Source organism: Lepisosteus platostomus, chromosome 21, assembly GCF_059453375.1.
Source record: "Lepisosteus platostomus isolate fLepPlt1 chromosome 21, fLepPlt1.hap1, whole genome shotgun sequence".
Lineage (NCBI taxonomy): Eukaryota > Metazoa > Chordata > Actinopteri > Semionotiformes > Lepisosteidae > Lepisosteus > Lepisosteus platostomus.
Genome location: NC_142631.1, coordinates 3,134,142 through 3,155,422, shown reverse-complemented (window position 1 = coordinate 3,155,422; position 21,281 = coordinate 3,134,142). Strand labels below are relative to the sequence as shown.

Below are 21,281 nucleotides of genomic sequence, written 5' to 3'. Positions count from 1 at the left end.
GGGCGCACGTTTTTTTACAGGACATGTGGAAACCCACAGCAAAGCCGTCCAAACCCCTGCTCTACCCCCACGTAGAGCACGCTAAACAACAACGCCGTATAGCCCATGTGTGCTATACACAGTGTGGACACCAGCCATCTATAGCTTACTTTTGAAGGTGTTGTGGTCAGGGCTGGTGAAGAATGATCAGTGTGATAAAGATGAACTAGCGGTTATATCACCCTGCGACTCGCCGCTGGCAGCCCCACTGGAGCCCAGCAGGTGTGAGCCTGGCCAGTACCTGCATGGGAGACCTCCTGGGAAAGCTAAGGCTGCTGCTGGAAGAGGTATCGGAGGGGCCAGTAGGGGGGGCCCACCCTGCAGTCTGGGTGGGTCTTACTGCCCCAGTATAGTTTCTCAAAAAGAGTGGGGGTGTTACCCTGGTGTCCTGGCCATATTTCCCATTGGCCTTTCCCAATCAAGGCCTCCTAATAACCCCCCTCTCTGAACTGGCTCCATCACTCTGCTCTCCTCCCCACTGAGAGCTGGTGTGTGGGGGGAGCGGACTGGCGCACCATCCAGGTGGGGGTGCACACTGGTTGGTGGTGGTGGCAGTGGGATTCCCCACGTCCTGTAAAGCGCTTTGAGCTGAGGCCTTCACTGGAGAAACAAAATACAGAAGACTGCGAGGGGCACCTTATACAAGTTCTCCCAATCCTCCCACCCTCAGGACTTCTGGAGAATGAACAGCGACACACAAGCTAGAGGAACGACGAGGAAATGCTTTTAAAACCGGGAACAAGGGGACACCTCTTTACCCAAACGGTCGCGGGAGTCTGGAACAAGCCAAGTGGCCGAAGTCGATAACCTTCAAGAAATGGATCCATGTGATCCTTGGACCCATTAACTCCCAGACAGATCAGACACCTCCTCTTGTTCACAACCGTTACATATATATACTGTCAGAGACAATACTCCACTACAAATACTCACTCACTCATTGTGTAGGAAGGGTAATAGTTTGTGAAAACAAACTTTGTCCTTGCCAGTGATCTCTCTCTCTTGTGGGCTGTACAATAATTCATCCAAGCGGTAGCCAAGATCGCCAGTGAACTGACTTTAGGATGCAGCGTATGTACGTCTACAGCTCTGTAAAAACCACCAGTGCCAACCGGACTTTCAAACTCTTTAAACACGCGCCGTGATGTCATGACGGATGACATCACGACCAGGGCTAACAGAACGCCCTCCAGCCCGGGCGAGAACTCGGTCTGGTCTCCGGAGTTGTGCCGTTCGGATGTGTCGGTACACTCTCGCACGTTCGAGAGGCCGAAAAGCGACCTCGGCCAGATAGGAGAAAAGGCTCTCGCGCTCTCAGACAGGCCTGGCGCTCGGGGGCCCCGCTGCAGTTTGAGGTTAGGGCCAGCGTACCAGCCCCCGAGAGCAGACAGAGAGATAAAGATCGGGTGATCGTTGGGGCAGGAGCCCCCTCCCTCATCTTCCTCCGCTCGGCTGCTTTTAGAAAGTTCAGTTGAGCCGCCGTCTTGGCCAGGCGCGATCGTCTCATGGTGGACAGAAGGAGGAAAGAAGCAGGATGGGGGGGGATGGGAGAGAGAGAGAGACGCAGCGAGCGAGAGACAAGAGTCAGAGGAGGTAAAGAGGTCTACAAACCAAGGTCCCCAGGGGCCAGAGAGTCACATCTGGGGTGTCCCTGCGGCAAAGCACAAGACAAAACTGTCTCAAATGAAAAAACAGAACATCTCGCTTTTACTTTTAAACACAGAGTGGCTCATGGAACAAGAGACTGAGTCTTCACCTCATGACCAATATAATTCTTAATAATATTAATTCTTAATATTATGAAGCCAAGCCGAAATCCGAAACGAGCCCAAATCTGTGCCAAGTTAAAAAACGGAACATCGCGCTTTTACTTGTAAATACAGAGTGGCTCATGGAAAGAGACTGAGTCTTCACCTCATGTCCAATATAATTCTGAATAATATTAATTCTTAATATTATGAAGCCAAGCCGAAAGCCGAAACGAGCCCAAATCTGTGGTTACACAGATCGTGATAAGAGAGGCTGCAGGCAGTATTGACCTCATGTCTAAAAGAATCATCATTTTTACTTATCAAGTGCCTTTTCCACACCCAAGGATGCTGTACACAGTGATGAAGAAAAAGAAAAGTAGAATCTACAAAAACAAACAGAACGGAGGGCCGTCAGGCACAGGCACAGGCCCGAGTTAAAAAGGTGCCCTTTTGAGTTCGGATTTGAGGAGAGAAAAGAATTTCTCTCTCGAAGCGTCCCGAGGAAGACAGAGCAGCGCCACGCGACGCACGGTCAACAGGCCGGGAGAAGGCCTTTTAAAATCACCTCAGTTAAACCCGAAAGAGGAGCTGATGGGCTGGGGTTCTGACCGCGATCCTTTCTGCGAGAGACTTGGGCGAGGAGGAACAGCCAAGACAGAAATCCCCGAATCGATTCCTCCGTGGCGGTTTTGGTCATCTTGTTCCGTCTGTGCCCAGAGGTCGCTATATAAACCTCGCCATCTCGGCCGCGGCCCACCCTGCCGAGCTCCGGCTGGCAAGGAAGACGAAAAACCAAACAGCAAAGTTCTTCTCTGCTGGAAAAAAACAACAAAAAAAAAACGCTTCCACCTCTCCAGGCCAACCTAACCTCTCGTCAACCTCTCTCTGGGACAAATGAAAAAACACACAAACTTCCACAACGCGACAGTTTTCCCCTTTTGGGGGAACTCAACTGTTCTACACACATATAACACCGGGGGGCGGCCCCGTTACTGATCTTTTTTTAAATTTATTTTCTGTTAAAAAGGATACAAAGGCAGGCTCGAGCAGAAAGAAAGAGAATTCCCGTCGACCCAAACCGCCCCCTCTCTCGCTGCTGTATCGCCCCACCAGTATTTCTGCTGAAAGCCTTTTGTCTGTCCCCCCCTGTCGTCCTCTCCAGGTGCAAGGGAGCTGATAACGGAGAGGGGTGCCCTGGGGTCTCAGGGGGGGGGGGGGTTCTGGGCAGCTAGGCTTGGCTCTGAAGGGTCACCGGTGGTCCCTCCCTGGGTTGGCGCCCTGGCATTTCCACAGCGGGGTGCCGGCGCTTATCGCGCCCAGAGACCGAAGACGCTGGCGGAGGCGGGCGCCGGGGGGGGTCAGTTCGGGCCACGGGAAGCCGACCGCCCGCTAGGAGAGAGCTGGCACCCCTCAACCTCCTCGCCTCCTATCTCTCTCGCACTCTGCCCCCCACGCCGCGTGCATGCCAATACCGGCGCCCCCAAGGTTTTTTGGGGGGTGATGTGGTGCTTGCATCCGAACCCCCAGCTGCCTTTAAGAAATGTTATCGGATTCTTTCCAAATGTCAGGCCGCGCGTTCTGACATTTTCCTTCAATGCACGGCCCCGTCAATAGCAATGCGCCGATTCCTGATCGCCGCGTGGGGGATATCTGGCGGCAGTTCTTCCAAATGAAGCCCCGTTTCTGTTCCGAAGACGCGCGCAGACACCCCGGACGGCCTGTTTCGACCAGCCGGTGGGCAGGCAGGCGTTCGGGGGGGGCAGTCGGTCCCGAACGGGCCGCCGTCTGAGGGCTCGCACACACCACCACCACAAAAAAACAACAACAACAACACAGAAACCCTGGGCCTCATCTCCCAAAACAAACACCCGTCGCCATGACGACGCCAGGAGCCGGGTTCGGCTGTCCAGGGGAAGTCTCCCGTTCGGCGGGTAATGACTAATGGGAGACACATGCCACCATTAAATTTTAATTTGGGGTCATTTCCTTTCCTGCATTGCTGGGCTTGGAGGAGGAGAGGGGGGGGGGAGATGTCAGAACTGGAGAAGGATGATCTAATTTGCACAGGAAAAAAAACAAAACAGAAGGGATGAAACGGGGATTATTAGATACGCACAGATTACAAGAAATAAACATCCCCTAGCGAGGAGGAGGAGGAGGTTCGGAGATCTTTTTTGGCTGCTAAGTCTTACGAGTTGCTCTCCAGAAGGTTGGTAGATGCACGCAATTCTCTCTGGTCATGCCAGGAGAGGGTGTCCTGAGACCGATCTCGGAGACCCACTGATCTCTGAGCACTAAGACACAGGAGCTACTGCCCTTTCCCTCTCGCCTTCCGGCGCACAACCGGTTCTCTGGAAAGAAGGAAGTCAAGCAAACATCTCCGAACTGCGGCAGATAAAACTCTTGAGTCGCACGCTCGAGATCTGCGACGGGATCTAAAATAACCTGGAAATCAAACTGGAACGTGCCGGCACGTTGTATGAACATTAACATCCAGCGATTTTATCAGGATGGCTAAGTCAGTAACTTTACCCACAACACGTGTATGTGTGAAGAGGCCAGATTTCGCAAACAAGCGAAGACATGAGCAACCTGAATTCAGCAACAAAACGGTTTGAAGAGAGCATTTTTTTTTTGCTTTTTAACGAGAAACAGTTTGGCGCAATTATAAATACAGCTGCAAGTCCAAATCTCCAGGCATTTCTGAGGACCTCCCCTTTAAGGACCCCCAGCAGGTCAAAGGTCAAGCGGATCGGCAACCCGCTACATCACAAAAACGCCAGCACGAACACATGCAGGAGTCAAATGGGGTGAAATCTGATGTGTTTGCTCTGTGCTGAACTGTTTAAGGTTCTTCATCGATGGATCTGATGACGCAGATGTTTAAAATTGAGATCCAATGCTGGGATATCGAATGGATGGCCCCCCCATCTCAAAAGAAAGTTTACAAACAAGAAGAGGCCATTTAACCCATCTAGCTCGATGGGTAGTAGGTAAGTAACCCATGGATCTCGCCCAGCTGTTTCTCAAAGGAAGCCAGGGTACCGGCTTTAACAACACGCCTAGACAGCTGGCTCTAGGTTCCCACAAGCCTTAGCGTGAAGACGCCTCCCGCTCTCCATTTTAACTGCACTGCCCCTTCAATGTCCACTGGTGTCCCCAGGTTCAGGCGTCACTGTTAGAAAGACCTGACGTTTCGGCGCAGGCCGCGGCATCAACCACTTTCAATCTCGGGAGCGGACATGCGAAAATCCCGTCCTTTCCCGGGGTGATCCCAGCCTCTCTGCGCGGAAATGCTGGAATCAGCCGGCCTCGGTTGGCCTGCTTTAGGCCTCCGCGCTCTGCAGCATCAGCGGCAAGAGGAAGGTTTGCGCTGGTGGGAGACGAGACCTGGCCGCCCCCCCCACCGCGCACGCGCGCAACACAGGGCTGAGGGCCAAGTCTATGCCTAAGAGGGGCTCTGATAAGCTGCGTGGAGCCAGGCTGCAGACGTGCAGATCGTCAACCTGATACAGAGAAGGGCAGATACAGAGAGCGAGCTGGCCAAAACAAGGCAGGTCGCACACACACACACACACACACACACACACACACACACACACACACACACACAGCAGCAGCAGGCAAATGCATTCTACACTCAGACACCTGCGGGCTTGCATGCAACTCCCGGGTTGTCAGGTGTGTGCACATACTACTCCACACATATGTGGATAAGAACAGCATACAGAGCCAGACCCAGCTACGTTACACATCTCTGCACGCGATCACACGGAAACGTCGGCACACAAGCGTGTCCATACCATACCACATGCCCAAGTCTGGGCACAGCAGTTACCCTGACGTGACACTGCGATCCAGGATACAGGATCTCAGCGCAGCATGCAGAGCAACAAGCCGCTGTTCATTAAACTGGGGACTTTGCTGCCGGTACAGAAAAAGCATGCGGATTCCCTTCGCAGTGTCTGCCAAAATGCTGCAGTTTGTGTCCTCCCGTCTCCCAGTTGCCAAATGGGCTGAGTCTCAGGCTTCGAAGAGTAAACTTAACATAGACAGATAAAAAAGAACCACTCTGCAAAATGCCAAGACGATGGAGCCCTTACCAATCATGGCCTCCTAATAATCCCCCTCTCTGAACTGGCTTCATCACTCTGCTCTCCTCCCCACTGAGAGCTGGTGTGTGGGGAGCGTTCTGGCGCACTATGGCTGCCGTCGCATCATCCAGGTGGGGCTGCACACTGGTGGTGGTGGAGGGGATCCCCATTACCTGTAAAGCGCTTTGAGTGGAGTTTCCAGAAAGACGCTATATAAGTGTAAGCAATTATTATTATTATTATTATTATTATTATTATTATTATATCGCTACGTACTGCACAACATCACCAGATGCAAGAGCAGCACCGACACAGCGGATACATAGTCACGACAGTAGATCTGCTCACCTGCGGCTCATTTCGGGACAATTCCTTAAAGAGGTCTGGGGGGAGTCCTCACTTAGTATACTGTACTGGAGAAGGGGTCTTTACCAGCGCTCCCACAACCCCCGCACACAGTCCTCCTGTTTTCCTGCACAAAAATGAAGCCATCTGTAGCGTGCTCTCCAGAGAGGGGCTCTGTGCTCAGCTCCCCCCCGCCAATTCCCTCCATTTTCTGCTCCTGTTGCAACACGAAAATTGGCTCGGTGTTTCCGCTCTAGTTGGGATTGCTGGTGCTGATTAGCATTGCAGGGATAATTAGAGGTAGTTGGGAGTGAAGTGTTCTGAATATGAGGCACGCTGTCATTAGGGGCTTCCTCATCGTTGGGGGGGGGCTATGCACCAAGCAGAAAATTGAAAAAGAGCTACCCCCCTCCCCTGCCCCTGCCCAAAATCTTAACAATTTAAGAGGTGCAGAAACAGGTGGGTTTTTCAATGCCCAAACCGTAAAAGGGCACTGTCGTAAAACCGAGGTCCTGAAAAATCCCAGGGCGTCTCCCGAAAAGAGCTTCTCTCCCTGTCTGTGTGTCTCATGGAGAGCAAGCTGGGGTCTGCGAAAAGACTAATTCCTAATGCAAGAAATTGTATAGGGCCGATAAAGCAACATTAACATTATCACATTACATTATGGTGCCGACTTCCTTTCAAACTAAAGGCGCAGCCCAACCAAACAGGTTTTCGGGCTGTTGTCTTGAAAAAGGCCAGCTTGTGCTCACCGATTGTACCCTAGGACCCCATCCAGAGCAGATAAACACTCCCGGTTCGTCTGCCAGTACAGTTAACGGGTAGTTGCAGCGGTATACAGTAGAGAAAAAAAAAAAGAGCCACCTAACCTTGCTCACAAAAATTTGGTTTAATGCAGCTCACTTTTCCAAAACAGAAATGCGACAGATCCAAAACTATCGCAGCACATTGCAAAACAAACCATTGTATGCCTTGGTTGATTTGGGCATAGCTACAAGGCCTCCTCCAAAAGTCTGGCCCTTGCAGGCCAGGAAAAGTTACAAAACCAGCGCCCTGGCTTTTAGCGATCCTAAAAAAAAAAAAAAAACCTTCTGTTTCTGCACGAGGGACTCCCGGCATGTTTTTGCTGACAGATTCCGAGATCATCGGGATTTACAACTGCAGCCTGCGTCAGACCGTAAAAGAAAATATGCAGCTTTCCTCTGCGGGGAACGAGAAAGATCTATCACAATTACTTGCCTCCAGTTGTAAAAAAAAAAAAACACACACACACACATAAACCCTTGAGGGACCTATCCGAAAACCTTTTTTTTCCCCGCAATACGACACCCTTGTGGGCCTGTCCACTAACATCTCCCTGTAGATGCGTCTCACAACTGCTGTGTTACGGTTTATTTAAACGCGCTATGTCTGTTTGTGGGCGTAAAAACCTGGCGCCACTTAGAGCAACGCAAAAGACTCAAAAGCCCGTCGGAAGAGTCCACCCAGGTTTCACCGTTCTGAGCTCTCGTCGATTTTACAAAACGCGAGTGAAGACGCTCTCGGACTCGAGAGTGTAGTTCGCTCTCAGCCGATGGGAACAGGTCCGACCCGCTGTGCCAGGTGAGACGCACCGAGACAAAGGGCTTTGTCGTTGGTTGTTGATCCGGCGGATCTTTAATTAACGGATTGGCTTCGGGCTACAGGGTAGTGACCTTTTGACCCCAGACTCTCCCGGCCAAGACAGCCTTTTCAAGACCTACAAACTGTGAACTGTGATGGAGTGGAGCTGACCGAGACCTTGAGCGGGGAGGGATGGGGGGGGGGGGGGGCTTATCTCTGTCTCTGGTGCACCGGCTGGGTGGGGGGTGTGTGTGTGTGTGTGTGTGTGTGTGTGTGTGTGTGTGTGTGTGTGTGTGTGTGTGTGTGTGTGGAGCGGAGTGGAGGGCAGGCGGTGTTGTTTTTGGAGCGAGGTGAAACGGACCATCACACAACCGAGCCAGGCAGGGGCCGAGGGGGGAGATGGAGGAGATGATTAGGAGAAGGAGGGAGAGAGAGAGGGAGAAAGGTGAGGTAGAGGAGGCGCCGCTGCCACATTCCTACGCACGGCCCAGTCGCTCTGAAACTGCAGCGCAGGGATGCCCCCGGAGAGAGGAGTGGCGGCTGTGCAGCGCCCCCTATGGGCACCAGCCGGTCATTGCCGCCTATCACGCATGCAGCATTCATGCGGTCAACTATAGCTATGACAATATTATTAACCCATCGTGACTATTGTAATACGAAGCCCGCAACATGGGGGAGAAGCAACAGTCTTCAAAGAGAGAGCTTTTGCGTACAAGGCAGCGTCGGGAACGCAGAAAGGAGCGAGCAGTCAGCACCAGCCGGTCCCCCGACTCCGTGCATCCTGCGGGGCCTGACGCCAACGATCCCGGGGAATCCGGCAAAGCCGGACAGTGCGTGATCTGCGGATCGTTAACATGACCAGGCTGACTGATATCGGGCTGCTTTCTTTTTTTTTGTAAAAAAAGAAAGTTGCAGTGGAAGCCGAGCTACAACAACGTCGATCGCAGGGCAGGTTCAGGGCGATGGTGGCGGGTGAGGCCAGGGCTTTGAAAGCCTCTGCTGAGAGGGGAGATCCGCAATCACAGCCAGCAGGGTCTGGACTGGACAGGGTGAGACCCAGGTCTCATTTCTCATCGCACACATGGTCCTGGTTAGGAGCACAAAAGAATCCCCAAACTGCTAAACCACAGAGGATTGGACGGGGCTGCTGGTGCCGGTACAGTAAATCTCCATGACCCCCCCCCCGGCCACACCCCCGCCTGCAAAATAATTAAAAACGATAAAACAGACCTGCCACTCCATCGACAGTCAGCTAATTGTTTTCAGGCCACACACGGCTGCTGCCCAGGCCTGACCCCGACCAGCTTTCCCGATAATCCAGCTAATTTCCTCCAGCATTCCAACACTGCTCTCGCTCCCCGACTCTCCCTCTCCCTCCTGTCATCGGCTCTCGGGGGGGGGGAATCCGTCCTCTCTCCCTTCAGCCCAGGAGAACCATTTCTGTTTAAGATACAAAAAAAAAAAACCCCTCTCCTGAACTGGCACTTTTTTCCGATGAGAACCAGCTAAACGGGCGTGCTGGGAGACTGGGAAACCTGAGAAGGACACGGGTGCGACCTTCGGAGAGGTGGACGCGAATTAGCCACTTCGGAACTATCGCCCGCACACGGGCCCCGTGACGTCCAAACCAGCTGCCCAACCCCACTGGGCAGCCCCACTGGAGCTCAGCAGGTGGGAGCCTGGCCAGTACCTGGATGGGAGACCTCCAACTCAAATGGACCCTCCACTCAAAGCGCTTTGCAGGTAATGGGGAATCCCACTGCCGCCACCAGTGTGCAGCCCCACCTGTATCAGAATGCAGCAATGTGCTTTTACGCAAGTTGAGCCGCAAGAAATCAAAAGGAGAAAAGTCAACCCCCACCCCCACCCCTTTGCCTTTTTTAATTGGCCTGTCGCCCCGATGTCACAAATTCGAGTTCCCATCTGGGAGAGAACTCCAGCTGAGCGTGTGTGTGTGTGTGGGGGGGGGGTGAGACCGTGCCTGCGGCAGGGGGCTGGGGGGGGGGGTCTGTAATGAAATGCAGTGTCGGAACAGCGCAGGGAGGGCTGCTGGGACGTTTTAATAAAAGGTTTAATTGCACAGGTGAGGCTCTACTTACAGCGCTGGAGCTAATTGGCTGTAAATGAGTCCATCTGGTTTAATTCTGAGCTCAGAGGCGGCAGGAAACTATTACAGTCCTATTAACCGTTTCCCTGCCCAGAGTCAGATGCGACAGTGTTAAACACACACAAAAAAAAACGTTTTTCTTTGTTTTTTGAACATTTGTTGAGGGGGTCCCGGTTTTTTTTTCTGCTGCGCGCAGCGTGTATACTAATCAGGGAGAACAAAGGCCAAAGAATATTAGTCTAAGTCACCTGCAACGGGGTCGGGTCATTAATTTGATTTTCAGTGTAGGCGGCGTCAAAAACTGTTGCCGAAATCCTGGTTCAAGAAGGTTCTCTCCCTTGAACAATTACCCCTCCAAAGAGAAGCTGGATCAAGGATGGAAACGTCTACAATGATTTACCCTAAAATTGTTTCTTTAAGCTCCAACCGCAAGCTTTTCAGGGTGTTCTGTGCTGCCAGCGCACCAGGGTTCACACCCCGGCCACGCTCACAGTGCTGGAAGATCACTAGTGACCAAGTAGTGTCCTGACCAAGTAAGACCTCAGTGCAATGTCTCCAGGGGAGGAGGAGAGCTCCTACAGCATCGTCTCTCGTGCACGGGATGGGAAACGCTGTGCCGGTCGGATGTGCATGGTTTTCCTAGAGGACCGAGGACTGACCAGGCCCAGCCCTGCTGAGCCTCTGACTGCCACCTGACTTCACAGTAGCAGCGACCTTCAAGTCTAGAATGATTACGCTGTGCCCAACGGGGCTACCACACCTGAAGCCTGCACACGGTGGGGAAATGGGAATACAGTCTTCTTCCGTTCACCTGGGGAACGTTTCCCGAATCCTCCTTTTCAATCCCAGCCACCAGGAGTGAAACCAGGAGAGGGCAGGGGGGGGGAGGGGTGATGACCTTTGACATCCAGATCCAGCGATGCTGCTCCACACCTGTTAGGGAGGGGGGGGTTAAAAGGTGGGCCACCCACTCCCACTCCACGACACCCCCCCCAAAAAAACCGAAACTCTGCAGGTTCCCCGCCACATTTCGGCGCCCGACCTGCCTCTTGCGCGGACATCGGCGTCCGGCACCCGTGCGAAAAACGCGGCCAGGAGAGTTGTTTGTGCGTGCTCCGTTTTGTGCCCCGTGCTGAATTCCAGGTGCATTATGGCAAGGCCCGGTGGCCCACCCCGGAGGAGGCGGGGTCTTGAAAAAGGGGGCGGGGCCATGCAGGCCAGCAGGGGTGAGCAGGGATGAGCGGGGGGGGATAAGATTTTCTGCCCATTCTGCACCACTGGTAAAAAGAAACCAATCAGGAGCTATTAGTTTGCTTTGGATGCTGGGGGACACGGCCGGGGAAAAGCTTTCATCTGAAGGCAAGTGACAGCAAACAGGTCCATCTGGAGGAAGTTGATGGCGAGAGTCATGTGAGGGGTGGGGGGGGTGGGGGACAAACGTTCTTGGTGGCCCGACCCTCCCTGCCTGCCTCACAGTTCACCACTGGTCATCTTATCTCTCAGCAGCATCAACCACTTCCTCCTGGCCTCCTTCTTCTCTCATTCTGGGGCACCCACCCCCTCCCACCCCAGTCTGTGTGCAAAACCACAGCCAGCATCCACAAACTGCTTACCGCCGGCACCAGCAGTAACCAGGGATAGGGGCCGTCCAGTTTCAGCAGAGTTACTGGCACCTTTCCTGCCTGCAAATCCCTGCAAGTCTCTCCTTTCTCAGCTCCTAGGAACGACGCTTCCTGCGCGCAACTGAGCGCAAGTCGGGTTCAACTCAAAAGCTTGGCAGCAAAAGAGCCTCTGATAACCCCTGCTGTCCAGAGGCAGCCAAACTCCTCCGCGGGTTGTATTTTACGAAACATCTGTCAACCCCGAGAGCTAATCTGCATCGTATTTCAAACCTCTCTCCACCTTAACGTTGACCCGTCTAACTTCAGAGTCGGGGAAAAAGTGAGTAATGCTGGACCTGGTGTCCACACGCTGTCGGGCGCCGAGACCTCCGACCGTCTGCACTTAGTGAGTCTGACAGCACACCGGCTATTGTCTAAATTATTAACGATGATGTCAGTACAACCGGAGGGACCCAGCTCCAGAGCAGATAGCTGGAACATGAGCAGAGATTAGAGATCTTGGCTGAAGAAAGGCTGTATTATGTGTTACTGAGAGAGAGAGAGAAAACAGCGAGAGTCTGGGACAGGTTACCTTACCCCTGCCACTGCAACACGGCATTTGCTGATATTCAAGCAGCTCTGTCACCCTGCGGCTCTCAACTGGCAGCCCGCTGAAGCCGAGCCTGGTCAGTTCCTGGGTGGGAGACCTCCTGGGTAAAGCTGAGGCTGCTGCTGGAAGAGGTGTTAGTGGGGCCAGTAGGGGGCGCTCACCCTGCGGTCTGTGTGGGTCCTAATGCCCCCTAGGCCACCGTCTTACATGACGATCTCCACCGCAACCTTCACGTACAACTAAAGGCAGTCTAGAGAGGGCTGGCGTAGGCTCAGGGCTGGGGGGTTGCGGGTTCGAGTCCCTGGGTGAGGTCTTTACCCCAGCTGCCCCAGTCCAGCCAGCGGTCTCAGTGGACTCAGTGGACCATGCGCCCTGTGGACTGCTGGAACAGTTCTGGACGAACTTCACCTGCTTGGAAACAGAGTCTCTCCAGCTAACCCCCCCCGACGGGGGTCCAGCACGAGCAGCAGAGAGGCGGGACGCAGGCAGGAAGTCAGGGGAGAAGCCAGCCGCACAGACAGGCAGACACGCAGGGGGGGAGAGAGAGAGAGATAACAACAGCGCCGGAGCGCGCGCGCCCCAGAGAACAAAACCAAATTTTTTCTTGTAATTAAGCCGTTAATTAAGTGCTGCCGGCTCCCATTACACTCCCCGCACTCCGTTCTGTCTCTGCAATTCAATTTGTGCTTCATTTATACAGACCAGGCAGTCTGGGGACCTCAACGGCCACCCCCCCATGGCAGTATCTGGGCACCCCTCTTTCTCTGTGTGCGTGCGTCTGTGTGCGATTGTGTGCGATTGTGTGCCTGTGTGCGATTGTGTGCGATTGTGTGCCTGTGTGCGATTGTGTGTCTGTGTGCGATTGTGTGCGATTGTGTGCGTCAGGGCTGAGCAAGGGACTCATTTCAGAAACGAGGGCCGCCAATTCGGCTAGAAATGGACCCGTCTTGAGCAGCGAGTCAGCCAGTCGTGGGGCGGGGGGGTGTTCTGGGAGGAAGTGTAGAGGGCAGGCAGGGCCGTTGTAAATCCAGGTTCGACTGCACTGGGGGGGGGGGAGGAACCTCTATCCATAACCCCCCTCCAGCAGTACGGCGAGGAAATATTTGCATCATTAGCGGCTGCTCGGCGGTAACGAGCGAGCGATTATTAGGGGTGCAGGAGCTAAACGCGGGCTAACTAGGGGAGGCAGGCCGGGGAGCGGCTGACCCCACTCCCCGAGGGGCCCGGGCTGGGGTTGGGCCTATTCCAAACGAGCACGGTTAACCCTTTGTGCACCCTGGCGCCCCCGCCGGCAGCCAGTCGAAGTCCGAGCTCGTCCTCCTCTTCCTCACTTAAAAAAAAAAAACACCACTATCTCCCTGCTTTTCCACATCGCCGCTCGGCACGGACCGGAAAACGAAGGAACGGCTCACCGACCTCCTGACAGACGGATGGACAGACGGACAAACGGGGCGACCCCCCCAGATCCGTTTGACGGGTGCCCCAAGCGCAGAGAGACCACGAACAGGGAGAAGAGGATGGCGAGGGGAGGGAGATCTACTGTACGAGAGGCGACCTGTACCTGTGGGGGGGGGGGCAGGAACAGGGAGACAAACTGGCCGCATCAATACCTGCAATTCTGAGAGCTGGGGGGGGGCGCGAGTGCGCACAATGGGGTCACCCCTGCGGGCAGCTGTAATTGGGGCTGAATTGTCCACTTCGATCCGATTCCCTGGAGGAGTGAGGGGGCCGGAGCGCGCGTGTGTGTGTGTGTGTGTGTGTGTGTCTGGGAGGGGGGCCATGCTGAACAAGAGGAATAAAGGGATCTGTCTGGAGTCAGGGTGGGGTCAGTGTGTGTGTGGGAGGTAGGGAGGAGAGAAAGAGGAGGAGGAGGAGGAGGAGGAGGAGGGGGGGAGGGCTCTGTATTTTCAATTACTGTTCAATTCTGTGCAGTTTCCTCCTCTCGCGCGCGCGGGCTCACGCTGGGAGAGTAATCGAGGTCTCGGAGAGACGACAAACGGCAGCCCGTTGCCACAAATTGTGAGTTCGTGCCGGCTATTGTGAGGAAGAGCGCTCGTCTGGTTGTGGGGAGGGGCGGGGGGGTTGGGGAGCAGAAGCGGCGCGGTCTTTTTCTAACTGTCGCATTTCTCTCGCCTTCCCTCGGGGCTTTGAACAAAAACAGGAAAAACAGCCCCTCACGCAGCTCGCGAGACGGAGGAGACCTGCTCGGAGTGGGGAGAAACTGGCCATCGATCGGGACCCCCCCCCCCCGCCCAAGAAGGACGGTGGAGGCACCCTCTCCCTCTCCTCCGGCCCCCACACGCCAACCTGGCCTGGCCCGGGTACCGGGCACCGCCATGTTGAATTTCACTGCTGGCCCGCGCGCGCATACACGGACAGTAGTCGGGCTGTTGTTTTACACACTGGCGGAAGAGGGTGGGGGGTTTTAGCATCTTGGAGGGGGCAGGGTGGGGCGTGGGGATAAGAAGTTTCTGGAGCTCTCCTGTCCCATGATGGGTCTGCAATGAGGCTCACAGTCGGGGCCTGACCCACGCCCTCCCCTCCCCACTGTCTGCTCAGTGTCGTGTGGTGGTATCGGGTTGGGGGGGGCACCTCAGCTGTCACCCCAGCAACTTAATAACACCCCCACCCACCCACCCACGACCAGAAGACAAAATCCGATCTCCCTCCAGGCCCTGGCGACTGGCATCACCCCACTGCACCACGGCGCTGCCACCACGCTGGCGTTGTGTTGCTGGAACGTGGGGTCCCCATGAAGGTCGCTTTCAACCAGAAGGACTGGGACCCCCGGCCTCTCCCCCCACCCTACATTCACTGCGCACTACGCACTGCGCCAGAATAAATAACAATAATCCCTCACACTTATAGAGCGCTTTCCTGGACACTCCACTCACAGTACAGGTCATGGGGATCCCACTGCCACCACCAGTGTGCAGCCCCACCTGGATGATGCGCCAGTCCGCTCCCCCCACACACCAGCTCTCAGTGGGGAGGAGAGCAGAGTGATGGAACCAGTTCAGAGATGGGGATTATTAGGAGGTCATGACTGGTAAAGGCCAGGGGGGAATTGGGCCAGGACACCGGGGTAACACCCCTACTCTTTATGAGAAACGCCCTGGGATTTTTAATGACCACAGAGAGTCAGGACTTCGGTTTTACACCCATCCAAAGGACGGCGCCCTTTTACAGTATAGTGTCCCCCTCACTATACTGGGGCATTAGGACTCACACAGACCGCAGGGTGAGCGCCCCCTGCTGGCCCCACTAACACCTCCTCCAGCAGCAGCCTCAGTTTTTCCCAGGAGGTCTCCCATCCAGGTACTGGCCAGGCTCCCACCTGCTGAGCTCCAGTGGGGCTGCCAGCGGTGTGCCTCAGGGTGACATGACTACTGGCCATATCCTCCTCCTCCTTTCCAATTCCAGAGTCAGGACCTCGCTTTTAAGCCTCATCCGAAGGACGGCACCTGTTTACAGTCCAGCGTCCCATCGTCTGCGCCAAATTACAGGCCGGCCAACGCGCCCCACTTTCACACTCCCCCACCACCGGCTCCTGTTGAGTCTGGAGGAGTCAGGCAGGAGAGACTGAAGCAGTAGCCGGACGACCGACAGTGAGCTGTATCGAGCGACAATACCAAAAAAAAGAAAAAACAGGATCTATAAAATAAAAGAGCCTGTAATTTTCACAAATAACCCTCCCACCCCCCCCGAATCTCCAGTTTTCCCCACATTCAATCTGCGCCTCCGGCAGAGCTTACAAGCAAACTTGTCATTTCCCAATTGCTCCATCTTTGGCTCAGTCGGAACCCGGAGCGCTGTCATCTTCCCTTATTGCATCTAGGAATAGGAGAAAAGGCACCTCAGGTGTAAAAAAAAAAAAAAGGACAGAAAAATAAACCCCACTTATTTAAAAAAAAACTTAAAGACCGGAACAGAAATGCCCCCATTCATGTCTGAATTCCCTCTGCCTCAGTCCTGCTGAGTAAAAATATAGTGCTCTAAAACCGCTTTTAAAGGTAGTTTTTTTTTATTATCTGATTTCACCCTGATTTTTAAAATGCACAAACATCACGTAGGTTACAAATAACAGGGGTCTGTTTGGACCTCCTTGATCAGGTAACTCCAGAATTTGACGCTGACCGTATATGAAGTGCTCGATTGACACTTCAGTATTTCATTGCAGAGGTGCTGGACATCGGTTCAGATCGGAGCAGAATTCGGGTGGGGCAGAGAACAAAAAATGCAATGAACTAAAGACTGGAGTAGACAGAATGCATCAAAAGGGCCCCGAGAGTCAGCATTAACAATCTGGCTCAACAGCTTGTTTCCAACACTTACCACTCTTTGTGCAAAGAAACATCTTCTGCTCTCAGTCCTGAACGGACATCTGTTTCATGTGTTCAGCATTCCTCAACCCAGAAGACGTCATCTAAAGGCACTGAAAAAAAAAGGTTTTCCAGATTTCTCGTTCTGCTTAAGGTGACTCAATATTTTATTGGCCTGGAATTTTCTGAACGTTTTCTTGAAATGTGTGTACACGTGTTCACATTGAACAAGGAAGCAGTAGAGCCATTTTGCAACACAAAAGACTTTACAATTTAGTCTTATTTTTCCCAAGTTATTTGAAAGCTAGTTTGGTCAAAGCAAAACGTGCTACTTATTTTCTAGGAAGTGAGATTTAGCTCTAAAAGTTCAATGCTAGTAAGGTTTAAGAGATCAGTTTATTAGCCGTATACAATTTCTTGCATTAGTAAGGGTCCTGAAATTAATTCCTGACTTTAAAGGAATGTCCTGCACAAATGGGCCAAAATAAACAAAATACAGTATGGTTAGCCTACAACACAGTGGGGGCTAAGGGGAGACTTTACTAAAGTATTTGACCGTGAACTGTTACGGACAAGGTCATCTTGATGGGCTTCTCTCAGGGTCAACAAGCAAAGATCCCAGGACAGTGAAAATGAACAAGGAGCACATTCTGGACAAAAACGGGAAGAAGGTCTTCACGCACATGGCTGTAGATCAGGCTCTAGGTCAAATTCTCCAGTCATGCTGTTGGAGCCATGACCTGGGATGATCCTTTGAGAAACAGCCGGACAAGATCCGTCAAACCCAGCGAAAGCTAGCCTGAAATGCTGTGCCTCACTTCAACAGACACTTGTGGAAGACGCAGACCAGGAGGCTAGCAGACACAGCGATCCAGACAGCAAGGGAAGAAAGACTCGCACTGTGACCTCCCACCCCCCTTGACCTCTCTCTCTCAGGAAGTGCAGGATGATGTCATCACTGCCGCATGCAGACAGACTACTGTACAACCCCCCCCGAAGAGAAAGATTCATGCAACAGGGACACAAGCACAGACATTGTGTAGGCAAAAGACACTTTCATTTTGCAATGCAGCATTTTCCACTGTTGTGTCCGCTGCACGAATTTCCACTTTCTCTTCAGATACGCTGTGGAAAGTCACTTTTAAAACATAATACAGGGACAGGTTCCTAACGTGGGGGGTCTATTCTTAAATTTCTTGTTTCGAAATAAGTTGGAGGAAACTGATTTTAAGCAGCAATGTATTACTTTACAGAAGGTCTACTGTCTATATACACACTATAAAGATAACTGCAGCTGTTCAGTCTGAATCCAAACTAAATCTAGATGTATAAATGCAGAGAATTATCGCTTCTCACCCCAAAAGAGTTATTGACTAATTTATGGAGTATAATGAATTTTTGCCCGTTAATCCGTGTTCATTTCTCAATGATACCTCTCCAAAGTCTCCTGATCATTCAATCTGGGAAACTGCTGCTAACAACACGCTCGCAAATTAACCAAATCTGTGTTTGTTTGCAAGCTGCACACGCAGACTTTGTGTAAACAATTCCCCCCCTGCAAATAAAGAAAGAGAGAGGGAGGGAGAGGAAGTGTGCTGAGGAGGAAATTTCAGGTCGCACAACGCTGTGAGCCCTAGAGAGCCCTATCCTTACACTAATAAACCCCAGCAAATGTGCACTGTGCTAAAGAACAATTAACTGTGAGCCGCACCACAAAGACTTAATGAACAGGCCCGGTCAGGCCTTGGTAACTTCATTGCGACGCTGCCTGTATTTTCGCTGCTAAGCTTTTAGCTTGTGTTTGGGCTTCAATAGTTTGCTGGAGAGATTGAGAAGCAACTGCAGGTGAGGAAATTAATTTTGGGGGGGGGGGGGAGGCACAGAGGGGGTCATGGGCGATTAAATTTGCCTGGAAATGAAACACCTAGAGCAGCGACAGACCTCCGAGGAGAGGGGCCTGACAGGATATTTCAGAATGTTTCCCTTTCCAAGAGGGACGCATAGACCCCACTGGAGTGAGCGAGCGAGCGAGTGAGAGAGATGGAGAGGTGGTTTTTTGGGGGGCACTGAGTAAGAGAACAGGGCTGCGTTTCCACCACAAACGGGGACACCACAGAACGGGATGTAAAACCGCAAGCAGCCGACGTACAAGTGTTACGTATCTGCTCGGCTGGGAGGAACAGTGGAGCTGGAATATTCCCAGTACTGATGTACATCTTCGATGTGCTCAGGAGGGCGAAAGCAATCTTGGTTTCACACGTGACTCATCCCTTTAAGGAAGCTGAACATTGACCTTTTTCATTGAAATAAATGGCCCAGTTCGTTAAAGCCGGGAGACAAAAAAAAAAAACCAATCAGTCCCCATTAGTAAATAAATTCAATTCAAGCACAAGAACCTGTCCAATGCTATCACCAGTGCACGGACTGTTCTGTCTGGCACCAACCTCACCCTGAACACCACAAACATCCTCAACACGGACAGCGCACTTCACAGCAACGACTCCCTGCCTTTAGGACGTTCCAGCCTGGCTTGACCAACGAAAACGTGACCCGCTGGCTATCGTACCTGTTGTGCTGTCTCTGTGGCACATCGGATATAAAGCCCATACAGGAGGAATACAGGGACAGCTCATAAGAACTGAAGGGATACAAACAAGACATCAGTCAGCCCATGTGGCTTGTTAGATAACCGCTAACAGGATCTCACCCCGCTGTTTCTTGAAGGAATTGAGGGGATTGGTTTCAACTACATGGCTGCTCAGCTTGTTCCATGCTCCCACACCTCTTTGTGTAAAGGAGTGCCTCCGTTCCCAGTTTTAAATCCACTTCCACATAGTCAGGCGACTTCGACGCCGGCATGGCAAACGGTCAGCTTGGGAGAGATGCACAGGGAACGTGGCACAGGAGAAGAGATGATTCGGGGAAAAAAAGAGGGAGGGAGAGAGATAAGGGGGGGGTTTAGGAAGAAAGGGAAACGGAGAAGAGGAAGGAGTTGAGTATCTGGGAGCAAAGATAGACCCACATTCCTCTCCGGGCGGAGCGGTGGCTCTGTGGCTCAGGATCTGTGCCTGTGGCTGGAAGGTTGCAGAGGAATCCTACTCCGTTGGGCCCCTGAGCAAGGCCCTTCACCCCAGCTGCTCCAGGGGCGCCGTATAAATGGCTGACCCTGCGCTCTGACCCCCAGCTTCTCTCCCTGTCTGTGTGTCTCATGGAGAGCAAGCTGGGGTCTGCGAAAAGACAAATTCCTAATGCGAGAAATTGTATAGGGCTAATAAAATGATCTCTCTCTCCACGCCACTCTCACCCCAAAGACACAGACTGTGACAACCCTGGCCTTAGTCCTTTGCTCTGGGCTTTTTTTGGTCTTTTCCTTCCCCCACAACAACAGGAAATGAAAACCAGTTCGAAAAATTATTTCTAGACCTGCGGGGGGCTTCAAACACGAATATAATCAGCGTGGGAGAGAGGAGGGGGCCAGCCAGGAGTCGTGAGGCTCGGTAGAGGACAGCGCCCTGTTTGCTCAAACGGCTTTACTGGCGTGACTGATGAATTGCAGTGTGGTCAAAGCAATAAGAATGAGCAAACAGTTGCTGTTCTCACACACTCACAGACGTTTACAACAGTCCTGTGTGGGAGAGGCCTGCTCTCTCAGGTCCGCAGGCCGGTACAGGAGATCACACCCTAGGCTGCAACCCTGTTGGGCTTCCTCTGCCAGTAGGAATGGGTGCTGCTCCGATTCTGGGACGTGTGGGAATTCTGGGATGTTTTAAGCAACTGTCTAATCCCAGAGTATTTCCTGCGGTGGAGCAGAAAGTGCCCCTCTTATCTCTGCTTCTCCCTGCTTTGCTGTGTGCCTCCTGAAAACAAGCCCACCAACTTCAGCAACAGACTTTGAAAAACCAACTCAGGAATCACTGAACGTCTCAGAGGTCTCCCCTTGACATTTTCTTACAATATGCATCTCCAAGGACACGGTCTCCGGGGTGGACAAAGCCTTTATCCTCGGAGGAAAAGTCTTCCGCTAAATATCTAGTCTGCAGGAAGAAATGAACAGAAACAAGAGATTCAGGAAAGAAAAAGAAAGGACAAACCATGGTATGCCAGATAGTTAAAAGCCCAGGACAGTAAAGCCAGGAATGTTACATTAAGTGAGGTCTTATATAGAGTGGTCTGCACAATTTTCGGCACCACATTTAATGCGTGGGAGCGCATTTCAGACCCACAACGGGAGGTTCTACTTTACACAGAGGGGGGTAGGAGCGTGGAACAAGCTGCCCGGCCACACTCCAAGATACCAAACTTGTTTGTAACTTGTCTGATTTTTTTTAAAGTATCCACCTGGATACTAACAGGCCCGGTTCTGTCTGTGTCTCAGTTTAAGGCCCATTGGTGTTGAGCTCCCTGAAGTCCACACGGTCACCCCCAGCTTGTGAAGGAGGAAATCTCTCCTTACCTGCTCCAGGAGGGCCACACCGCGGCCTGCCTCAGATCCGCGTTCCTCAGGCTCCCCCCGTCCGCGGGCCGGCGCCGGCCCCCTAGAGGACCCCTGCTCCAACCTGACATCACAGGTCCGGAGGAGGCTAACCGCCGCCCGGCGCAAGCCACCCTCCGAGCAAGTCGCTGGTGCGAAACCTGGGGAGAAACGGCAACACAGGAAAACATTTTTTTTTTTAAAACTGCCCTTGTGTTTTCGGAAGCCGCCGTTGTCATCTCGTCAATGCAGAGCGACTCCACGCCCGCCGTGTGTCAGTGACCGACCCCGGCGGGCGAACGCCGGCGCCGGCGCTCGGTGGCCGAAGGCAAGAGGAAA

At 52.9% G+C, this 21,281-nt stretch overlaps 1 protein-coding gene across 1 annotated transcript in view; it reads right to left on the bottom strand.

Moving 5' to 3' along the window:
• The window catches only part of LOC148643888 (uncharacterized), a 49,766-nt gene that overhangs the window by 17,567 nt on the left and 10,918 nt on the right, over window positions 1-21,281 (bottom strand). The window contains exons 3-14 of the mRNA XM_088615097.1: window positions 20,925-21,103; window positions 20,424-20,500; window positions 16,485-16,584; window positions 15,905-15,983; window positions 15,487-15,762; window positions 12,137-12,582; window positions 10,699-10,871; window positions 9,062-9,271; window positions 6,233-6,356; window positions 5,894-6,067; window positions 2,356-3,844; window positions 1,651-1,690 (exon numbers count right to left, since the gene is read on the bottom strand). Of these exons, the coding sequence (XP_088471223.1) occupies window positions 16,547-16,584; window positions 20,424-20,500; window positions 20,925-21,103 (294 nt within the window). The 3' untranslated portion in view covers window positions 1,651-1,690; window positions 2,356-3,844; window positions 5,894-6,067; ... (5 more) ...; window positions 15,905-15,983; window positions 16,485-16,546. The remainder of the gene's footprint in view (window positions 1-1,650; window positions 1,691-2,355; window positions 3,845-5,893; window positions 6,068-6,232; window positions 6,357-9,061; window positions 9,272-10,698; window positions 10,872-12,136; window positions 12,583-15,486; window positions 15,763-15,904; window positions 15,984-16,484; window positions 16,585-20,423; window positions 20,501-20,924; window positions 21,104-21,281) is intronic.